The 19,800-nt window shown below is 39.6% G+C and overlaps 1 protein-coding gene across 1 annotated transcript; it reads left to right on the top strand.

Annotated features, from left to right (window-relative positions):
• Nucleotides 1-150: 150 nt before the first annotated feature.
• Nucleotides 151-15,109, top strand: ALG12 (ALG12 alpha-1,6-mannosyltransferase). The gene is made up of 10 exons (XM_085041579.1): nucleotides 151-357; nucleotides 4,084-4,273; nucleotides 4,419-4,551; nucleotides 5,078-5,251; nucleotides 6,597-6,791; nucleotides 8,074-8,177; nucleotides 8,619-8,842; nucleotides 9,569-9,738; nucleotides 9,921-9,996; nucleotides 13,795-15,109. Exons 1-10 carry the CDS (start codon nucleotides 263-265, stop codon nucleotides 14,024-14,026), a joined length of 1,593 nt encoding a protein of 530 aa, XP_084897705.1. The 5' UTR covers nucleotides 151-262; the 3' UTR covers nucleotides 14,027-15,109.
• Nucleotides 15,110-19,800: the final 4,691 nt, after the last annotated feature.

Here is a 19,800-nt window from a genome sequence, read left to right as displayed (position 1 = left end):
AGACCGCGGAGCGAAAGGACGTGGTCCAATCAGCGCGCGCCACGCTCCGGACCAATGGGAGTCCCCCGCGTGCTCAGAGCGCCGGGCGGGGGCGGGGCGGGGCTGCCCGAGCGAGCGACGCCCATCGGGATCGCGCACCGCCGCCATCATGAGGAAGGGCAGGCACGGGCTCCGGAGGGGCTTCAGAGCCGCCCGCCATTTGTGTTCGGCAGCCGCCGCGGAGACCTTTAGCCGCCGGGGGCGTGCCCTGCCCTCACCTAACATGGCCGGCGGGGGAGCAAGTCACGTGCTCGCGGGGCTGGCGCTGTCGCTCCCGCGCTGCCGGCGCCCTCTGCGGGGCGGCCACGTGTGCGCGCGCGGTGAGTGCGGGACGGGCCGCGGGCACTGCCCGGGCCGGGGCGGGAGCGAGGGGAGGAGGGATGGAGCAGCGGCCGGGCGGGAGAGCCGCCGGCTGCCCCTGCTTTTGCCGCCGCCGGGCCGGAGGGCGTTCCCGGGAGCCACGCCGGGCGCTGCCAGGCGGCCGCAGCAGCTCTGCCCCTCCTGGGCACGGGAGCCGTGGCGCGGCGGGAGGGAGCGGGGCCGGGCGGGGCAGGGCAGCCGCCTCCTGAGGGGTGTGCGCGGGGCGCGGTGCCTGCCCCTGCCGCGGGGGCCGCAGCGGTGGCTGCAGGAGCAGCGGGGTGGCGTTCGGTGTCGGCCTGAAGCCCCTGGCAGGAGCGACCAGGCGGGAGGGACTCCAGCCCGCGCAGAGCGCACCGGCGGGGCTGGCGCTGCTCCGCTGGGCTGGGCTCGGCTGGGCTCGGCTCGGCTCGGCTCGGCTCGGCTCGGCTCGGCTCGGCTCGGTGTGCCGCTGTGCCCTGCTGCCACCGGGGCGCCCGGGGACGCGTCGGGGTGGGAAATGGGTGGGTTTCAGTGGAGAGCATTTGCGTGTTTCTGCCCTGGCCCCAAGAGTGACATTTCTCTCCAGCTCCTTAGTCCCGTCGCGTCTGACAGTGTCCCACACTTTATGTCCTGCCTCAACTTTGCCGCCTTGTCTTAGTTGTTTAGGTTTTTTTTGCAGCCAATCCTCAGACTCGTGAGGCAGTGTATATAATAGTCACTGTGCTGTTGTTTCCAAATAAAAGGTGGAAAAGCAATCCCAGCAGGTACAAGGTTTAAATCTGACTTCATTGTGGTGCTGACTCTAGAGCAAAGTTGGAAAAGCTATCAAAGCGTAGGAAAGTTAAGATAAAAGGGATTTTGGCAAAGCTAGACGAGGCTAAAGAGGGAAGACCTTATGGTGGATGCGCTTGATGGTTCAGCTGAGATGCCTCTGAGGGAGTGAAATGACTGTGGGCAGATTTAACATGCGGTTTGGCTGCCGAACTATCATATCTGCTCTGAACAGACTCTGAAAACCGTGATAAAGATATGGTAGGTTTTTCACAGGAAGAGTTAAAAGTCTTTTTGACCTAATGATTCTTCCACTGAAAAGGTATAAAACAGCAACAAACCATTTTTGATGGAAGTACCTTTGCGGTTTTTTTTAACAGAAAACCCTTTTTTTTTCCCACCCAGTTTAATCCCAGGAAAAGATGAACTCCTTGTGTTAAAAGCCCCTGCTCGTCTATGATTCAGTCTTGATGTAGGTACCTGGGGGGAGTCAGTGTGGATATGTTGTAGAGGCTTGAGGAAGATTCTTCTGAAGTTGCCAGAATGTAATCAATGGAGAAACCTATATGTATTTGTTTATGATTATTCCTCTAAACTTCATTATGAAATCGTTTTTATTAAGTGAAAATCTGTTTCTGTGATTCTGGTATTTAAAAAATAAAAAATTGTAATTGCATGTCTTTTTCTTTTATATAGCAAATTTATTTTAATCATCAAATTCAGTTTTTACCTGTCCTGATAAATTTCACTTGAATTTTGATGCTTGTCAGCATCAATTTTCAACAGAGCAAGTTATCTTAAGTCTTGACAAGACCACTGAATTTATTAGGCTTTATCTCAGAAACCTGGGTGTTGTTGTCATGTTTTGTTTTTTTATCTTCTAGCATGTTTCCCTTCAGGGAATTTCAGTATTTATAATGCATGTCATTATCTTCAAGATGTACAAGTATGCTGGCATGCTTACTTTCTTCAGGCATACAAAAAGATTGGAGTCAACAAGATTTAAAAAAAGCAGTTGTGATAAAGTGTGTGGGGGATATGTAGCTTCACTTTCATTCTGATTTAGGAAGTTGGGGACTGATTACTCATGTGGTTATCAGCTAAAGATACCAGTAGCAGGCTGGGTTGTAGATCGGTCAGAGGATAATGAAGGCAGTATTTATAGGTAAAGGTAGCAGCTCTTGATTGTGCAGCTAATAGCTCTTTATTATGCAGCTGATGTAGTTAAGAAGGAAAAAGATAGAGCTTCTTGGCACTTAGGTCCTTTTACAAGGGTTTATTGGGTCCTAAAATACCTGCAATGTTAAGAAGCTGTGAATTGGGAGTCAGGAATATTCATATTCACCTGATGCATGAACTGCTCAAGTGCCCTGTTCCTGTGTGCAACAGTGGATTGCCCCTTCCATGTCTGTTTTTTTCCTCAGTTAAGTTTGGCCAAAAGCATGAGATTCCTCTGCATTTATTTGAAGAATTTGGCAAGATTGCCTTCTATAGACTAAACTTTGTGCAAGATAAATTGCCCTGTGCAGGGACCTAATTCCTGCCAGTCACTTTTGGAGGTGCTCCTGATGTCAGACCCATACCTCTACTACTACTGCTGAGGGAAAAGAATTCTGTTGTAGCATAAACCATTTTTACCTATTCTTGTAAAGAAATAATACTAGGTGTAGGTTAAAAAGACTGTTCCCACTTCTGGGGGTGAAGGGTTTGTTTAGGCTCCTGACAATGAGCCCAGGCTTAGAGCTTTAATTACAGTCTGTAGCAGAGAGAATCATCAGGAAAAGAGATGCAGTCAGTGTGGTATTTAAAATAACATCCAGATACATGCAATTTACTGGAACTGCACAAATTTCAGGATTTATTGGTGCTAGTTGTGAATATAAGGAACACAAGCTCACTCTTATTTTTACTAATGAACAGCACAAACATCAGTTAAGAAAAAGGTAGCTCTAGGAGGCAATTGCTAAGTGATCCTAGGAGATCTGCCAACTAACTTATATCTGTTTGATGGACATATTTAGACCAAAACACAGGAGAAAACATCTCTAATCAAAACCCCAGCTGTACCTTAAAAGCGCTAGTTTTGAAGTTTCGTTTCTGTGAGAGCACAGCAAGAATAACAACAACCAAAATCTCTTATCTTTTATTAAATTTTAAACTCACAAAAAGTGGGTAGCATAAATTAAAAGAACATGAAGTACATTTGCTCTGGCATCACCTGGACACATGATTTTATCATAATGATAAAATACAACATAAATACTACCATAAGAAAGGCTTGGTGTTGTGAAAGGAAGTACTAGGGAGAGGTGGTCTTCATTTCTTGGTAGAAGTGTGAAGGATGGGGTACAGATTGGCTCATGCCTTAGTGGCGTGTGGCTGCCAGAGGGGATTTGTTCTTCTCTGGCCAAGTCCAGACCTAGCTGCTGGCAAACTTGGGAGATCAAAGATCTGTTCTGAATAATTTATCATCCTCGTGGGTCCTCTCCCACTGTTTTTGGAGCCCTGAATGAACGAGAGTATGTTCTAAAGATCATGTGTAAATCCAGTGTGCAGTTAAAGTGAGAGTAAATTACAAAGCACAGACATAACTGAGGTGACAGTCTGAGCAGTGGGGACAGTATGGAATGAAAAGGGATATACTTTCGTAGGTAGGGTCCATGTTGTCTTGAGTTTTTTTAACTGAAAACTAAAACGATTACATTTACAGAGGATGGGAAAAATTCTGAATTGCTTCCTGAATATATTTTAGACTACCTTAATTCATTGAGTGTAATAGAAAACTTCCTGGATTATTTGATTTACTAGTCTTTATTTAAACTTTTTGACTGCTGCAGTACATTTTCCTTGCATCATCAATCTTTTTTTTCTGGTGTACACTTCATGCCATATTATTAATGTAATTTCTTTCTATTTTCTTTTTAATAATAATAGAATATATGTGAATTTCAAACCCAAGATGGCTCAGAAGAGGAGCTCGAGTGGGCGGTCATTCCCATTGCTGCTGCTGCTTATTGTTGTGGCCTTTGTTCATTTAACTGTCTGTCCTTTTACAAAAGTGGAGGAAAGCTTTAACCTACAAGCTATCCATGATGTGGTGTACCACCAGCTGGACTTGGATAAGGTAAATTGAAAAGAATGTCTTCATTTTTGGTTGCTGTTAAAGATTGCAATTCCCTCAAATATGTGTAGGATAAATGTGGTGTGAATATGGTTTATTTTCCCTCATTTCTGATTTGCCTGTTTTAAGTAGATTCTCCTTTTTGCAGTATGACCATCATGAGTTTCCCGGAGTTGTCCCAAGAACGTTCCTTGGACCAATTTTTATTGCTGCTCTTTCCAGCCCAGCTATCTACGTACTTTCTGTGCTAAGAATGTCCAAGTTTTACTCCCAGCTGATAGGTATGAGAACTTTAAATCCTCAGAGATGTCACCCATTAGTGCATCAGTACAAAAACACTGTTGCTGCATTCAATGTTCAGATCAGTGGTTAAATTGTGATACTCTCTTCCTCAATGAGGGAAAACCCAAACTGTGGTACTTGGGGCCAGCATGGCCATTCTGCTCCCTCTTTGGGGAGTAACTAACAGCACACAGAAAGTCTGTGCTAACAAATGCCAGGCAGAGTAGGAAAAGCAAGTGTCTTAAGTATTTTCAGAGAGTACACTCCCATGTATGCTTCAGAAAGGATTGTTACCTTTGGCATGGAAGCACTGATCTTTGTACAGAGCTACCAGACAAGTTAAAAGTGGATTAGAGTGGATAAACTAAATGGAGTTTTGGTTGGGGTTTTATTTCTTTGAAGGTGCATATATTGTGATATTGTAAATATCTTCAGAATGTCTTCCCATTACATTATAAAACATGGCTGTTCATCAGTGATCCATCTGATACTACTCTTTAATTCCCATTTTTACTCTCCTAATAGTCCGAGGAAGTTTGGGGCTCAGTGTGATTTACACATTATGGAAGCTGCAGAAAGAAGTTAGAAAGCAGTTTGGAGCAACTACAGCATCAATCTTCTGTCTCATCACTGTTACTCAGTTTCATTTGATGTTTTACTGTACAAGAACCCTCCCTAATGTGTTTGCACTTCCTTTTGGTACGTATTTCGCGAGGGGAAAAAACTAAAATGTAAAACTTCTTTTCAAATGTATCAGTAGTTAAACCACAGGAAAAGTATGGTCAGACCAAATTAACATACCTGCTTGATGAAATTGTGTGATAACAAGACTAGAAAGCTTGAGGTTTCTTTCTCTTTTTTTTTTATCATATATGCTTACAATGACTGCTCAATCAAGTTTTATTGAATCTATGTGGGTTTTGTCAGATGACTTTGATTAGCTAGAGGTTTTAGTACTCATATCTAATGCATAAAGCAAGGAGCTGTGAAGAGGCACGAGGTACACCTGCAGCTCAAAATAAATCCTGTGAACTTGATCTGCACAGGAAACATCTTTCTCATGTGACTGTGGAAGAAACTCCTCCTTGCAATATCTTCACCTTCCTCTTCTGAAATTGTCTGCAAATGCAGCAGTTTCTACATAGAAAGGAAAAAAAAAATCAAAGTTAAACCCCTTCTCTACATATGCAGTTTTCCCATAGAGCACATGAAAAGGAAAATTAATCATATGTGAGAGATATTAGCTGAGTCACTAAATGTTTTGGTGCAAGTTGTTCAGCTAATAAAATTGTGAGGTTGGTGTAAGAACCCGTGTAGATGAGAACTGAGAAACAAAATAAAAGCTGATGAATTGTGAGATAAACACTGTGTTGTAATAAATGTCTCAGATAATTTCTGCAGGTATTAAAAAATACAAGTTGTTTCATGATTTTGTACTATTAGTATTTCACATGTTTTCCTTAGGACCATGACCACTTTACTGTGTAGAGATTCAAACTGAAAAAGTAGAGACAACTTCATTTGTAGAGATCTGGTGTGTCCCACCTAATCACACAAATGAATTTAGAGATCCTTCTCCCTCAGCGGTAGTCTGTAGTCTCATTTTCGTATTTGAAAGGAGTTTGTGTTATCATGAATACATCATATACTTAGCCAAGAGAATAAGCTAACTGCTCAGCTGATACTGAGCAATAATAATTATGAATTGTAGTTTGAGAGCCTTTTAGTACTCCCTTAAGGTTTTTTCTTCTTTACCCCCTTAACAGGTATTAAATATACTGTCTAGAAAGAGTTCCCATGTGTTTCTTCTGTGGTTATACTTTTCCTAATTACTTAAGCATCAACAGTATAAAGCTGTGCATTGTTCCAAATTACATTTCTCTAACAGAGGAAGAATTTCTGGACTAGAAATGGTAGGAAGACCAAGAGAGGATTGATGGGAAGTTACAGGAACAAGAAGATAGCATTAAGTGTTGCCCTTTAGAAAATGAATAATTTGGTACATGATGTGTTTGGGGGATTTTTTTGTTTTTTTTTTTTCCAGTGCTCCTGGCATTGACATTTTGGATACAGCAAAAGCAAAGGCCATTCATTTGGTTCTCAGCTTTGGCAATTATAGTCTTCAGATCAGAGCTCTGCATATTCTTAGGCCTCATGCTCCTGGTGACGTTATTAACTAAAAGAATCTCCATTTACAAGGTGCTTTCTCATGCTGTTCCTGCTGGAATTTTTTGGTTGGGTAAGTGTTTGGAAGAAAGCAAATGACATTGAATTCAGGAGAAGTCTGGAGTTTTGACTGGTGTATCTGCTGAATGGCCCTTAAGGCTTTTTTTTTTTTGCAGGGGTGGGGGGAGGTTGAGGGGTGTCATGGTTTTTTTGTTGTTTTATTCTATTTGCTAATAATATGACAAGATTTTTAATTTCTTTGAAAATTTCTATGTGAGGAAATAGGTGTGCACAGAGCAGAGAAAGCTACTGTAGCCTCTGTCTTTAGATGTGCAAGTTGACTTCAGTGTAATTAGTCCCTTGCTGTAGCAACTTGTGCGTATTATCAGTTGTAGTATCTATTGCCATGGTGATAAGCTGAATCCCAGGACAAAATACAACGGTGGGATACAGATACTAAGCAAGAGGGTTAGTATGGGGAGAGTTACAGTTCAGCTGTGTTCTGTTACTAAATTAAATTTGACAGCTTAAGTGATCTTGCTGGAGAGGTTGAAAAATCCCCTTTTCTCTATCCATCTGTGGAAGACCCATGTACATATGCATGGAAATATTCTAAGCTGCTGTGCCAGCCTACCTAATTGAAAATGCTGTTGTCAGATGCGTGATGATGACCCCTGGCAGTGTGCTGTCCCTTGCAGAGAGTGCAGAATAGAAACACTAAACAATTATGCCATGTGCATTTAGAGGCACCTCACAGTGTAAGAGTTTGGAGGTCCAATGGGAAATTAATCACTGGCAATCCCATTTCCTTCCTGAGCAAAATCCTTAAATACCAGAGCAGTTTTCACAGAGCTGAGTGGAGGAGATGGGGCTGATGGCTTTGCTGCTCTTCTTTTTGCCTTTTATTCCTTATCCTCCTTCTCCCTCCACCCAATAAATAGTAGCAAACTTTGTGATTGCTTTTGCAATTTAACAGCTTTACAATAAGAAGTTAGTACTATTTGAAGTTAATATGCACTTCTTGTCATTCATTACATTTAATGCTCTTAATACTCTTTTAAACAAACCTCAGTTAAACCACTTTTTTCACACCTGGGGTTGAAATGGTGTGAATCTCAATTGGATTCTTATCTAACATGCTTCTTCTAAGGCTTTTATTAAGAAGTGCCTCCTTTCCCTGCATTTCCCCTGCAAGACAGACATATTCAGCCTTCTCTGTGGTTTTGGGTGAGGTTTACAATACATGTTTCAGTTATGTTGGTCTCAATATGCTGTATATGTGCTATTTGGATGCGTTAGTTTGCTTTTCCTTGGTTTTTAATTAATGCAGATGTCTGTCTCTTTGATTCTTTTAGGGTTAACAGTTGCTGTGGATTCTCTATTTTGGAGGCAACTTGTGTGGCCTGAGGGGAAAGTGCTCTGGTATAACACAGTTTTAAACAAAAGTTCCAACTGGGGAGTATCCTTTGAAACATCCAGGGAAAAAGAACACTACCAGCCAAAGCAAAGACTTGATGTGACTTATTCCTGAGACTCAGGGTGTTAGATTCTGCTTTTCATTGTTTGAAACTCACGAGAAAATGTCTGTTTTTAGGTGTTTCTACAAATTGTAAGTTTCCTCTGCTAACTTTTTTCTTGCCACTTTGTGTTCTACCAGTGTAAAGCCAGGTTTCTTCCTCTTGGTTTTTCATGTTGCCCATCATTAGTGCCATTTGATGTGCCTCTCTTGGGTGATGTGAATGCTTGTAGTTCTCCAAAGATATGGCAGGAAATGAAAGGCTGGAAAAATGTGTATGCAAAAACTGTACTGCAGATTTGTAAAATGTGTGTGTACTAAAGTAAACAATAGTTACTTTACTTGTTAGCAGTGAAAGCATCCTTAACTCTTTTCACCTTGAAGACCTCTCCCTTCTTGTGGTATTTCTATTCAGCCCTTCCTCGTGCTTTGGGATGCAGCATTATATTTGTACCTTTAGGTGTAACAGAAAAGAGAACTCGGATTTTACTTTTGCCAGCGCTGGGCTTTATCTTCTTGTATTCGTTTCTCCCACACAAAGAGCTGCGTTTTATCATCTATACTTTCCCTGTCTTCAACATAGTGGCTGCTAAAATGTGCTCACGAATGTAAGTTCAAAATCCTGTTTGTTTGGTGTTTTTTTTCATCTGAAAATGCAAAAGCAAAACTGTTACTACTAGTTTTATGCACTTCTTTCCATCTTGAAGTCTGGGTCGTATTGAAATGGTCATATGCTGTAGAAAAGAGGTCAAGGTCGTTGTACCCATTTCACTACAGAGAGAAGTGGAAACAGAAAAGTCAAATGCTTTGACAGGACCAAGTCTGGAGCAGAGTTGAGAATAGAGCCCTGATTTTACTGTTAATGTTGTTTCAATGCAGTTTATTTTACCTACCAGAAAAAAGACACATTCCAGTGTAATCTTGTGCTGTTAACATAACTTACCTCAGGAGATAGTTCAATGCACAGGTGAGGCTTGTGAAACATGGAGTTAAATAGTTACATTTGGGTATGTTGAGTAAACAAATTGAAGCTCAGAGTTAAACTTCTTTGAAAGAGAATACATTCATAGCTAAAGTTTTTAAACACAGAAATACTTAGCTTCACTGATAAGCTTGTCTTAGCTTTATTCATGAGAATATTCTAATTTAAATGTCACTATAAGTTAATCTTCTAGAAACTGCTAATAAGTACATGCCATACAGGATTAATAAAATCTGCTTTAATCTTTATTATCTAGAAGTGGAGTTTCCATAACACTTGTGTCACAGTGGTCAGTGACCAGTATGAAAGAAAATAACAGTTTATTCTTGCTTGTTTTTCTCTTCCTCAACAGTCTGAATAACTACCGGAGATCCTGGATGTACAGACTTGGATCTTTCTTTATTATAATGCATCTTCTAGTTAATGCTGTCTATTCGGGAACATCTTTATATGTTTCACATTTCAATTATCCTGGAGGAGTGGCTATTCAGAAGTTGCATGAGTTGGTACCTTCAACAGCAGGTATGTAAAGCTGGCTTGAGGTATGTTCACCGAATTTTAATTTCAGTATATCTTCTCATGTATTGAATACTGCTTCTTCAAACTAGGTACATGCATCTTTTTTGTTACTGTTTTGTTAATTTATTATTAATCAGAGTCTACTTAGAATAATTTTCAAACTGTATTTGATTTTCTTTATGTAGATGTCTCTGTTCATATTGATGTGGCTGCAGCACAAACAGGAGTTTCTCGGTTTCTGGAAATCAATTCTGATTGGAGGTATGTTCTGAGTGAGGTGTTTTGATCTGAAGATCTGAGTAGCATGCTTTTTCCTTTTTTTGCATATGCATAGGGACAAGCTTTGCAAACACAGTTTTTGGTACAGCGTGTTTATTAAACCAGCTCAAGAGCAGTGTGAATCTTCAGAGAATTTTTTATGTCTGCAGTACTGCCATTTCAGAAATAAAGCATTGCAGTGTTTTTTCATTGTGTTGGTTGATTCTGATTTGCCTAAATAGTATAGAATATTTCAAAGGACGAGAGGAAATGGCCTCAAATTGTGCCAGGGGAGGTTTAGATGCGATACTAGGAAAAATTCCTTCATGGCAAGACTTGTTAAGCATTGGAACAGGCTGCCCAGGGAAGTGGTGGAGTCACCATCCCTGGAAGTGTTAAAAAAATGTGTGGATATGGCATTTGGGGCCATGGTTTAATGGTGGATGTGGTGGTGCTACGGTGATGATTTGGCTTGATGCTCTTAGACATCTTTTCCAACCTTAATGATTCTGTGATTCTAAAGACATCAGAAAAAGCACAAAAATTGTTAGCTTACCAGAATTTACACCAATATATTTAATGCAGCTACATTTTATACCCCACTAGACCTTGTGAAACAGAGCTGTTCTTGGCAAAACTGTGTATATAAAGATTTGTTTGTCTGAGTGATGTGTGGCAATGTGAGGTTCATGTACATTTTAATGTAGAAAGTCTGTTTTTATGTGGAACATCCTTCATACAGATGGCATTGAAGCTGCTGCTGTGAACACATTCATTAGCTCTTAGAGAAGTCTGTTGAGTGTTTTGGTACTATGACCAGCAGTGACAGATACATTTAAGAGTTGAAATATTGGAATGAATAGTAGGAGACATTGTGGGATGGCATAATTTGCTTTTCAGGATGCAAACCAGAAAATAGGCACCTTTCTGATTCTTAGGCCCACCTTTTCTGCTGAAGCATAGGTTTTTAATTTAAATAAAAATTATCTAAATGAAAATTACTGATTAGAAGGTAACACAAAATCTCCCTTCATACTGCTCAAAACAAAAGCAATACGAGCAGATTTTGGTTTTAAGAAGTGCTCTGAGCTTGGAGTTCTTTTTCCCCAGTTACAGTATTCAGGATCAGATGAACAAACATAATTTAATTATTGGTATGTTTAGAGATAAAAGTACTTCGGAAATAAATCAGAAGGGGAAAGAATGCTTTTGGGGGAATTACAAAAATCATTGATCTCACTATGCCTTATTTTATTTCCAAGCACTCTCACGATGGCAAAACAAAGACTGTTTAAAACCTTCACAATTACCTCTCTACTGTTTATTTCAAATTGCTTTTTTATGTTGACTCTAGAGAAAGTCTTAAGCCATTAATTGGGAGGAGACATTAAGCTGTTAGAGTACAAGGGATAGAATGTGCATGATAGCTAAAATATTTCAATCTTAATACACTTAAATTCACACACTACTTTGAATACAACTCTACTCTCTAAATAGTGCTTTGTTTCAATGAGCTTTTTGCATTGGTGAGTTTTGGATTACTTTGGGCTTGTAAGGCTGTAGTGTAGTGGGATTGGAAGGTGAATGAATAATATCTGTGTCACTGATGGATGTTTCATAGTGTTGCAGCTACAGTGCAGTTTCTCTCTCACTTTTATCTCTACTCAGCAAAACAAAGCCTCAAGGAAGGGCTGATTCATCATAAAGTTCCACATTAAAAAAATCAAGCAAAATCCACAACTGAGCATCATACACAGGCCTACCACTTTGTCTGACAGCACAGTAGTGCAAAGTTTAGTGATACCAACTGTGCATTTTCTCTTTGTCCAACAAAGTGACAGCCCTTCAGATGGGTAAAAACTAACTTAACTTCTTCATAGACAGTGTATGTTAGGTGAAACAGATTGGGATGGGGTGGCTATGAAGGCTGATGATTCATCAGGATAACTGCAATCCATAAATAAAAGTGTCTTTAAGTTAAGAGCTTTCAGTAGTGTGCTCCGATTAGATCTATTTGCCTCAAGAAAAATGCAAGCGATCTATTATTTTTCTTCAAAGGGTGATTGAAAGGAGCTTGATGCAGGTTCTTACACAGAACAGGTGTTACAGTCTTGTCTTCAATTAGTGCAGTGTCTTTGAACCCTGAATAAATATGCTGTGTAAGCTTAAAGTATTTAAAAATAATGAAATTCAGAAATGATTGCAGTCAGATGAAAGGCCTTTTACTTGCTGATGAAGAAAATGCGAAATTAGTAGTTGGTAAGGTTGTTACAAAGTATGCTGTTCTTCTGCCAGTTTGGATGCATGCACCAACCTAAGAGGTATTGTGATATTTTTGGAAATAGCAGATGAAATCAGCATGCAGTTGTTTTAGAAGAAGAAAACACCTGTTCGGTGTGCAAAGTCTAATTCTGCATTATATGGTGTATTTAGTGACACTTCTGAATTCTGTCAGCCAGGGATCTTTTTGAGTTGCCAAAATTTTAGTTAACAATCCACACAAAACCTCTAGTTTCCCATAAAGTATTTCCTTTAAATATGTTTATGTTAATGGCTGCCCTGTCAGGCAGCATTACAAAAATATCAAAGAGACTTTTTTGAGGGAATTCAGGCAGATGAAAGAGCAGGCCTGCAAAGACACACGTTGCCAAAGATGCAGGCTGGATTTAATCACAAAGGTTACAGAGCCTAACAGTGGTTTATGGAGTGTTTTGGAGTGAACAGAGTTGAGTTTTTTCTTCTCCTTTGAAGTTGCTGGATTGAGGACTCAATCAGGCTGCCATGTCCAGTATGAATATCCTATTCCTTAGGCTATAAATTGCACCTGACTCTCCTCAGTGAATGAGTAAATAATGATTATGAAGTAGAACCCATATCCCCATGAGACAGTGAGGGAGGTCTGTCTCAATTCCTAGAAGATTAAAGGGATTCATACAGCTCTGAAGAGATAATGAACTTCAGTTTGGGCTTAGGTCAGATGAGAAGTGGCTGAACCCAGATCTTTCACATCCCTGCCAAAGGGCTGTCACTTGTTTTCTCATCCTGTAAATTCCCCCAATAGCTACACTGAACATAAGTCCTTTTAAGAAATAACTTAAAGTGTAAGTGTACATAATAAATTATCCTAGAACTCAGTAGTTACTTTTTTAAAAATATATATATAATTTATATGTATTCTGATACTTAAACAGTTTATAAAAGCTGACCCAAAGTGACTTGACCAAACATGTAGTAGATCAGGAAACTGAACTTAGAAATAAGAAGTGCCAAGTTAGTACTGTAATTGCCAGGCTCTTTCTTTCCTCCAGTATTCAGGTCTTCTCCCTGCTATTCTCTGAGGCTCCTACTCTAATGTATGACTACCAGAAGAAAAAAGTTTCTGCTCAAACACCACATAATGTATTTTTTAGAATTACTAAAAAACCCCACAAACAAAAACAAACAAACCACATTTCTCCAAATGCAATTCTTGTAGAATAAAACTTAAAAATTGGTCCAGTTTCCTACAGTCTTAGGCTTTGGTGTCCATTCTCCACTGAAACAAATAGGGAATTGGTGAGAAATTTTCTAGGAGTCGTGATTTATATCACAGTAGCAGCAGAAAGACTGGCATAGAATGACCACGTCCCTAAATTCTTCAAAAATACTGTTTCCTCCTCTGGTACTATTTAATCAGGAGATATAACTGAGAATGTTAGTTCCTTTGCATGTTTCATCTTGGATGCTACATGCCTCTGCAACAATGGCCATGTTTAATAGGTAAAGCAATGAATAAAAAGAAACCTGCTTTATTTTTTACAGGTATGACAAAAGAGAAGATGTTAAACCAGGAGACCAATTGATGTTTTCTTACACACATATACTGATGGAAACAAATCCTCTTCAAATATCACATTACAAGACAACCCACAGGCCACTGGCAAATATACCTGGCATCAGTAAAATTGGGTTGAACCTTACTTCACTACCTCCTTTTACTTTAAACTTGAAACCAAAATTAGTACTGTTGGAAAAACTTCCTCTATCATCTTGACTGTGAAATTAAGTAAGTATTTTGATGTGATTTTGCTGATGACTGAACTATGTAAGGCAGCAGCAAATTTTCATTCCGGCACTGCAACTCAGCTTCTGTGGAAAAGCACAGAAAATCTCTGTACTGATTGGTATTTAGCTCTGTCCTGTTTCTTACATAAATATTATAGTGCATTCCTAGTCAGTATATACTCAGTATACTGAGTTGTATTGTTATATATGTTTGAGAGAGGTTGCCTACAAGTTCAGTGGTATTAAGTAAAACCTGTCTACTTGGTTTGGTAGTCTGTTTCATCATTAGCACAGGTATGTCGTAACTGTCCTGTATAAAAAACAAAATCAACAGGTTTGTGCTACGGCAATAATTTGATATGTAATCTATGTGTGCAAAGATGTATTACCTAATCTATCTGCAGGATTGTAGCCCCTTCTGCTGTCAGATTGCCTGTGTGAACCATGATGTTATCAACATAGGAAAGCCATATTCACTGTAGCTTCATACCTAATTGTGGCCTGTAGGCTACCAAACTAATGAAAGTGAGACATTCACTTAAAAAGCAGTTGGACCTCTTGAAGCACTGTTTCATGAAAGATTTGAGTACTAAGGATGATTATCTTCATTCCAACAGCTCATGAAAAAGCAGCAACTTGGACTTCCCAGGAAAAAGAGTTTTTAAAGTAATATTTTCTCTCTTCTGCTGTAATGATATCTTAATTTGCAGTGCAAAAATTTACCTATGAAAATATTCACTTTAAGATAGGTGCTGTTTTCCTTTTTTTTTAATTAAATAATCCCTTTGGAAAGGAGTACTCTAATGTGCCATGTGCTGCATTCTATGAACTAGAGTAAGATTGCATGCTCTGTAGTTTCTTTAGTAGATGTTTTTGTTAAGTATGTCTGCATAGATTGCTGAGTGGAACAAGGAAAATAAAGTTAGAATTCTGGTTAGGGCCAGTTGTAATATGACAGAAGCTCCAGTGTAAAATATCAGAATTGCTGAAATTATCATGGGCAGAAAACTATTCTTTGCTGACTGAAAACTTGAGTAAAATGTAATTATGGAATAAAGTGGTTTGGGTTTTTTGTTTTGTTTGTTTTCTTTTTACTCTTAAATGTGTTTGATTCAGGAACTACCTTTACTGGTGTATATTTCAGTTTTGGGGACCAGGTTTTCCTTTTATCCTCTGGTTTCTGTATCGGAGGAACTGATCTGGTGGGGTGGAGCCTGCTGCCCCGTGGGTGGCTGTTGTTGCCCAGGCTTTCTCAGCATGAGCAGATCTGGCAAAGGCAACCTGCAGAACTTGTTGGTCCAGTCTCTGGCCGCTCTTGAAATTTAAATCATTCAAGTATTATCTACTTGACTTGTCTTTGGAAGAAAACTTAGGTTTGAACATCAAACAACTCACAAGAGACAGAAGGAAATACATTTGCAAATAACTGCAAATTTGGAACCACACAAAGGAAAGCTTTTGATTAAGGATGGAGGTAGGCCTTCATGTGAAGGCTAATCATTGTCTTCATTGTAACTCCCCCGCACTGTAATCCACAACTCAAGAACCCAAACAAAAATTCATCTTGCCCCGATGTATACAAATGTCTGCACTGCTGCAGTTAGGTGTATGGTTACTCCAGCTTTCCAAATCCCTGGTTGTCAGAATCCCTTTCTTGGAACTTCCTTCTGTTAACTACAGAGAAAGCCTAGGACTACTCTACTTGCAGAGTAGGCATCTCAAGCTACTGTCTGAAGCGGCACAGAATATGTAGATGTGAGGCATTTGAAGAGTTTCATCTTGCTGAATATCACACTCACATCACATCCTTCCACAGACTTTTATTCTGGTGTGTAGGTGCTACCTGTGGGACTTAAACCAGTGATGGTGTTCAGCTGTGGAGCTCAAATGAACTTGTATTCATAGCCTCATCACCCATGGAAATGGAAGCTATCAGCTCAAATTAGCCTTTTAGTCTATTTGTTTGGGGTAGAGACAGGTAAAATACATACAAGGAAACAGGAAAGAGATAGTGGATTGCAGTTTTGAAATGTGTCTGAGGTTTTTTGGGGTCCTGTTACATCTTATTCTCTATATGTGGTATTGAAAGTGCTTAGTTTGACAATCTGCAAATTTGGGTTTGTAAAGGGCTAGATAAAGGTGCCTGGAGCACCACAGTACCTGTGGCTATGTGACCTCTGTAACAACATGTGTCAGGACAGGTTTAAGTTAGATAATAGGAAAAGGTTCTTCACCCAGAGGGTGTTTGGGCACTGGAACAGCTCCCCAGAGAACTGGTCACAGCACAGACTGAGAGTTCAAAAATGTTTGGACAACACTCTTGGGCACATGGTGCAACTCTTCAAGATGTCCTGTGCAGGACCAGGAGTTGAACTTTGATTATCCTTGTGGGTCCTTTCCAAATCATGTTATTCTTGGATTCTATGGGTAACTGCCTCAAACACAAGCCATGAATACTGTGGTGGCCCACACTTGCACAAAGACAACACAGCTAGAAAACTGGGAGGAAGATTACTGCAGTTTTTCCCCAAAGGCTGCTTTCAATAAAACACACAATCCTTGGAACAGACACTAAAGCCATCTCTCCTTTCTCTTAAATGAACCTTTTCATCTCAAGTCTTGTGTTGCCTTTCTTTAGCTCCACAAGAATAGAGTTTATTTTCTCCTTTAATATAAATTAATAATTCAGTTTACTTGCATTGAAGAAAGAAGTGTGAGTTTAAGTTCCCTTAGATACAAGAGGGCATCAAGGAAGTCTCTCACTCCTACATACTTGATGTGGGGTATTACATATTCTGCATTTGGGAGACATAAGAGGAAGTGTCAAGTTACAGAATGAATGGGGCAGGTAGGAGGTCAGCGACTGAACACTTGGAATTGAAGGGACTTTAACGTAATAAATTTCTCATGCCTATTTAAGTTCTCAGAAGAAAAATACCTTTTGACTTGACTGATTACAAACAATCCTGCCATAAAGTACAGCTTTTCCTAACAAAACCAGAAATAAGGTGTGCATATTGAATTATGGAAGCTTGAATTAACCTGAATAAAGCAAAAAGACCGATAGTACAGTTCATTTATAACACTGTTATAGAATGAGATTTATGTTATTTATGTTAGGGTGTCTTGTGTAAACTCCCCAGGGGTCAAATGCTGTGCAGCATCATACATTGCTCTTTCAAGTGACTTACTTTCTTGCAAGCAATGCTTGTTCCTGTGAAAAGTCTAACATTATTTGGACAAAAATATATCACTATGTTACTTCACATGAAGAATGTAAATGATCATTGTCTTACAGCCTGAGATTTAGGACCCTGTGTTATAAAACTAAATAAAGTAAATGCATGAAAAGAGTTGTGGAACTCGCCAATAGAGGACATTTCTGGATGCTGAAAGTAAAAGTTGCTTCAAAACAAACTGATCACTCTTGCATTAAGAACCAAAAGAACTAAAGATCAAGGAACAACTTCCAGTTCACAAAATCTCTAATATCAGAGCTGGGAAAAAATCAAACTATTTACCTTATACCTGCTCTAAGTACTTGCTATGAGTCTTTTCTCTCAAGAGCTAAATTGGAGTGAGGAGACAATGGAGAATGGTTGTATTGGATCTGACATCGAATACAACCATTCAGAAACACTGAGCACACTTTTTCTCACTCCCTGGCCATTTCACACATCCCCTTAGTGAGACTGGTTACACATTCAGAACAAGATTGAGACTGCGCTGCCACTCCCGCAGTTGTTCCAGGACCATTCTTAATTTCCTGAATAATTCCAGTTCTTCCCATAATGGTAAGGAGCTTGAAAACTGATACAAGGTCTCAGCATTGGTTTGCTGTATCAATTTCAATGCAAGAAAGAGCGTTTCCCTTGCATCTGACAGCACTTTTTCACAACTTATACAGAAATTCCAGAAATTATACTCTAGTGTTGCTTCCCTTTACTACCTGTGCTCATTCTTAAATACACTCGTTCTACCAACACCCTCAAAGAGCTTTCCTTCTAGCTTAGTATTCAAAGGCTCTTGTACGAGTGACTTCACTTTCTGTTTGCAAGAAAAGAAGAAAACTTTTCAACAAGCTGAGTTTATCACTGATGTAAGACTGTTTAGCCAGAGCCATCTCAGTGAGCTGGTTACATTAATTAGTCTCAACTATGCCAAGACTAATGTTAAGAGGCTGTTAAACAGTGATACTATCTGCTTAACGTGTGACACCAAAGATTAAAAGGGTATTTGCAAAAATTCCTAAAGGTGAGTAACAAATACCTCTTCGGAGATTTTCTTAATTTCCTATTTAAGTATGTATGATTTCTAAGTGTAATTAGTCCATTTTGTATGCAGCTACTTATTTTAGATCACCTCTTTAGATAAAGATGAGCAACTACAACTACTTTTGACTGCTCATTTCAGACCTTTGTTTATGACAGAAAGGGCAGCCAGTGTTTCCTCTGAAATTCTACATCTTACTGTCATGGGCAGTCTTTCACCAATTCTGCTTTATTTCAGCTACAACTGCCCTTGGTTCTGTACTAAGGCTTCATCTGTGTCAGTTTGTGCCTGGTATAAGGTTAAAATGGTGCCTGAAATGGAGTCCACCTTTTCCTTTAAAACTGCCAGCTTAAGAAGCTAAAGAAGGCATTGCTTCATAGATTAAATGAAAGAGTCAGGGATTGCTTAGGCAAAGACCCAGTCCTTAGAAGCCAGGTTGATACCTGAGTTGGGGACATTGCTGTGTATTTCTGGTTGGCATACTCATTTTATGAAACCACTTTTGGGTCAGCTTTGCAATGAAACCAAGAAGGTGAAGAATCACTCTTTCTTGTTGGCAAGAATAAAACAAAAGATGAGTATGTTTGTGAAAGAGTAAAATGCTTAGTTTATAAAATTGGAATAATCAGAAACTGGAAAGTGTTATAATTGTGTATTATACATGTGTGTATTTCTATTTCCTGTGTTTGGAGGTACTGAAAGACAAGTTTAATATGGTCAGCTCTGAATAGTGACAGAAAAAAAAGCTACTTTAGGGGAGAGATCTCAATAACTATAAACACCTACTCTGTGCTGTCATCAGTTTAATCAATTACATCCTTATGCTGGTCTTGAAACTGCTTTAGTTAAGATTTCTGTTCTTTATAAATTCAGAAGCTACTTTTGGGAAGCTCTGAGTATTTCTAGTAAATGTTTGCTGACTAAATTCTGCAAACGTTTCCTTCGCTTGGACTTGGGTAGGGAAAGAGGCCACATACAGAGACAAATGTGGGGGAAGCATTATCTCAGGTTTCTGGAGCGTAATATACATCTCAATAGATACTTTCCATTATATAGCTGTCACAAGACCTGAGTTCTTTGAAAAGGCTATTGCAGATCTCTACTTCTTCCCCTTCCTACATTTATTACTACAAACTGTTTCTTGCTGCAGTGTATAGTTGTTAACACACACCTACTCTTGAAAGAAGCAAAAGCTTTAAGATTTTTATCTACACTTGACTTTCTATGCTAACACTGAAAAAAAGTCTGCTTAGTAAATTTATGTCTCAAGTTGTTAATGTACTGAGATTATCTGTTTAAGTACCACTTTTGGAGAGTCACCATATTACGCATTCAGGAACTGTCTGCTGCCTCAGGGATTGGTGCAGCACAAACTCAGGTGGTTGAAAACTCCCACTGATTACAGCTTTATTAGTCTGAGGGAAGGCAGTGTAAAAATGGGGGGACTCCTATCCATTACAAATATGAGAAGGGTTGGAAAAACCTGAAATT

Source organism: Lichenostomus cassidix, chromosome 1Aa (assembly GCF_008360975.1).
Source record: "Lichenostomus cassidix isolate B80296 chromosome 1Aa, HeHo_3.0, whole genome shotgun sequence".
NCBI classification, from domain to species: Eukaryota; Metazoa; Chordata; class Aves; order Passeriformes; family Meliphagidae; genus Lichenostomus; species Lichenostomus cassidix.
This window is presented reverse-complemented; position numbering and strand designations above follow the sequence as displayed.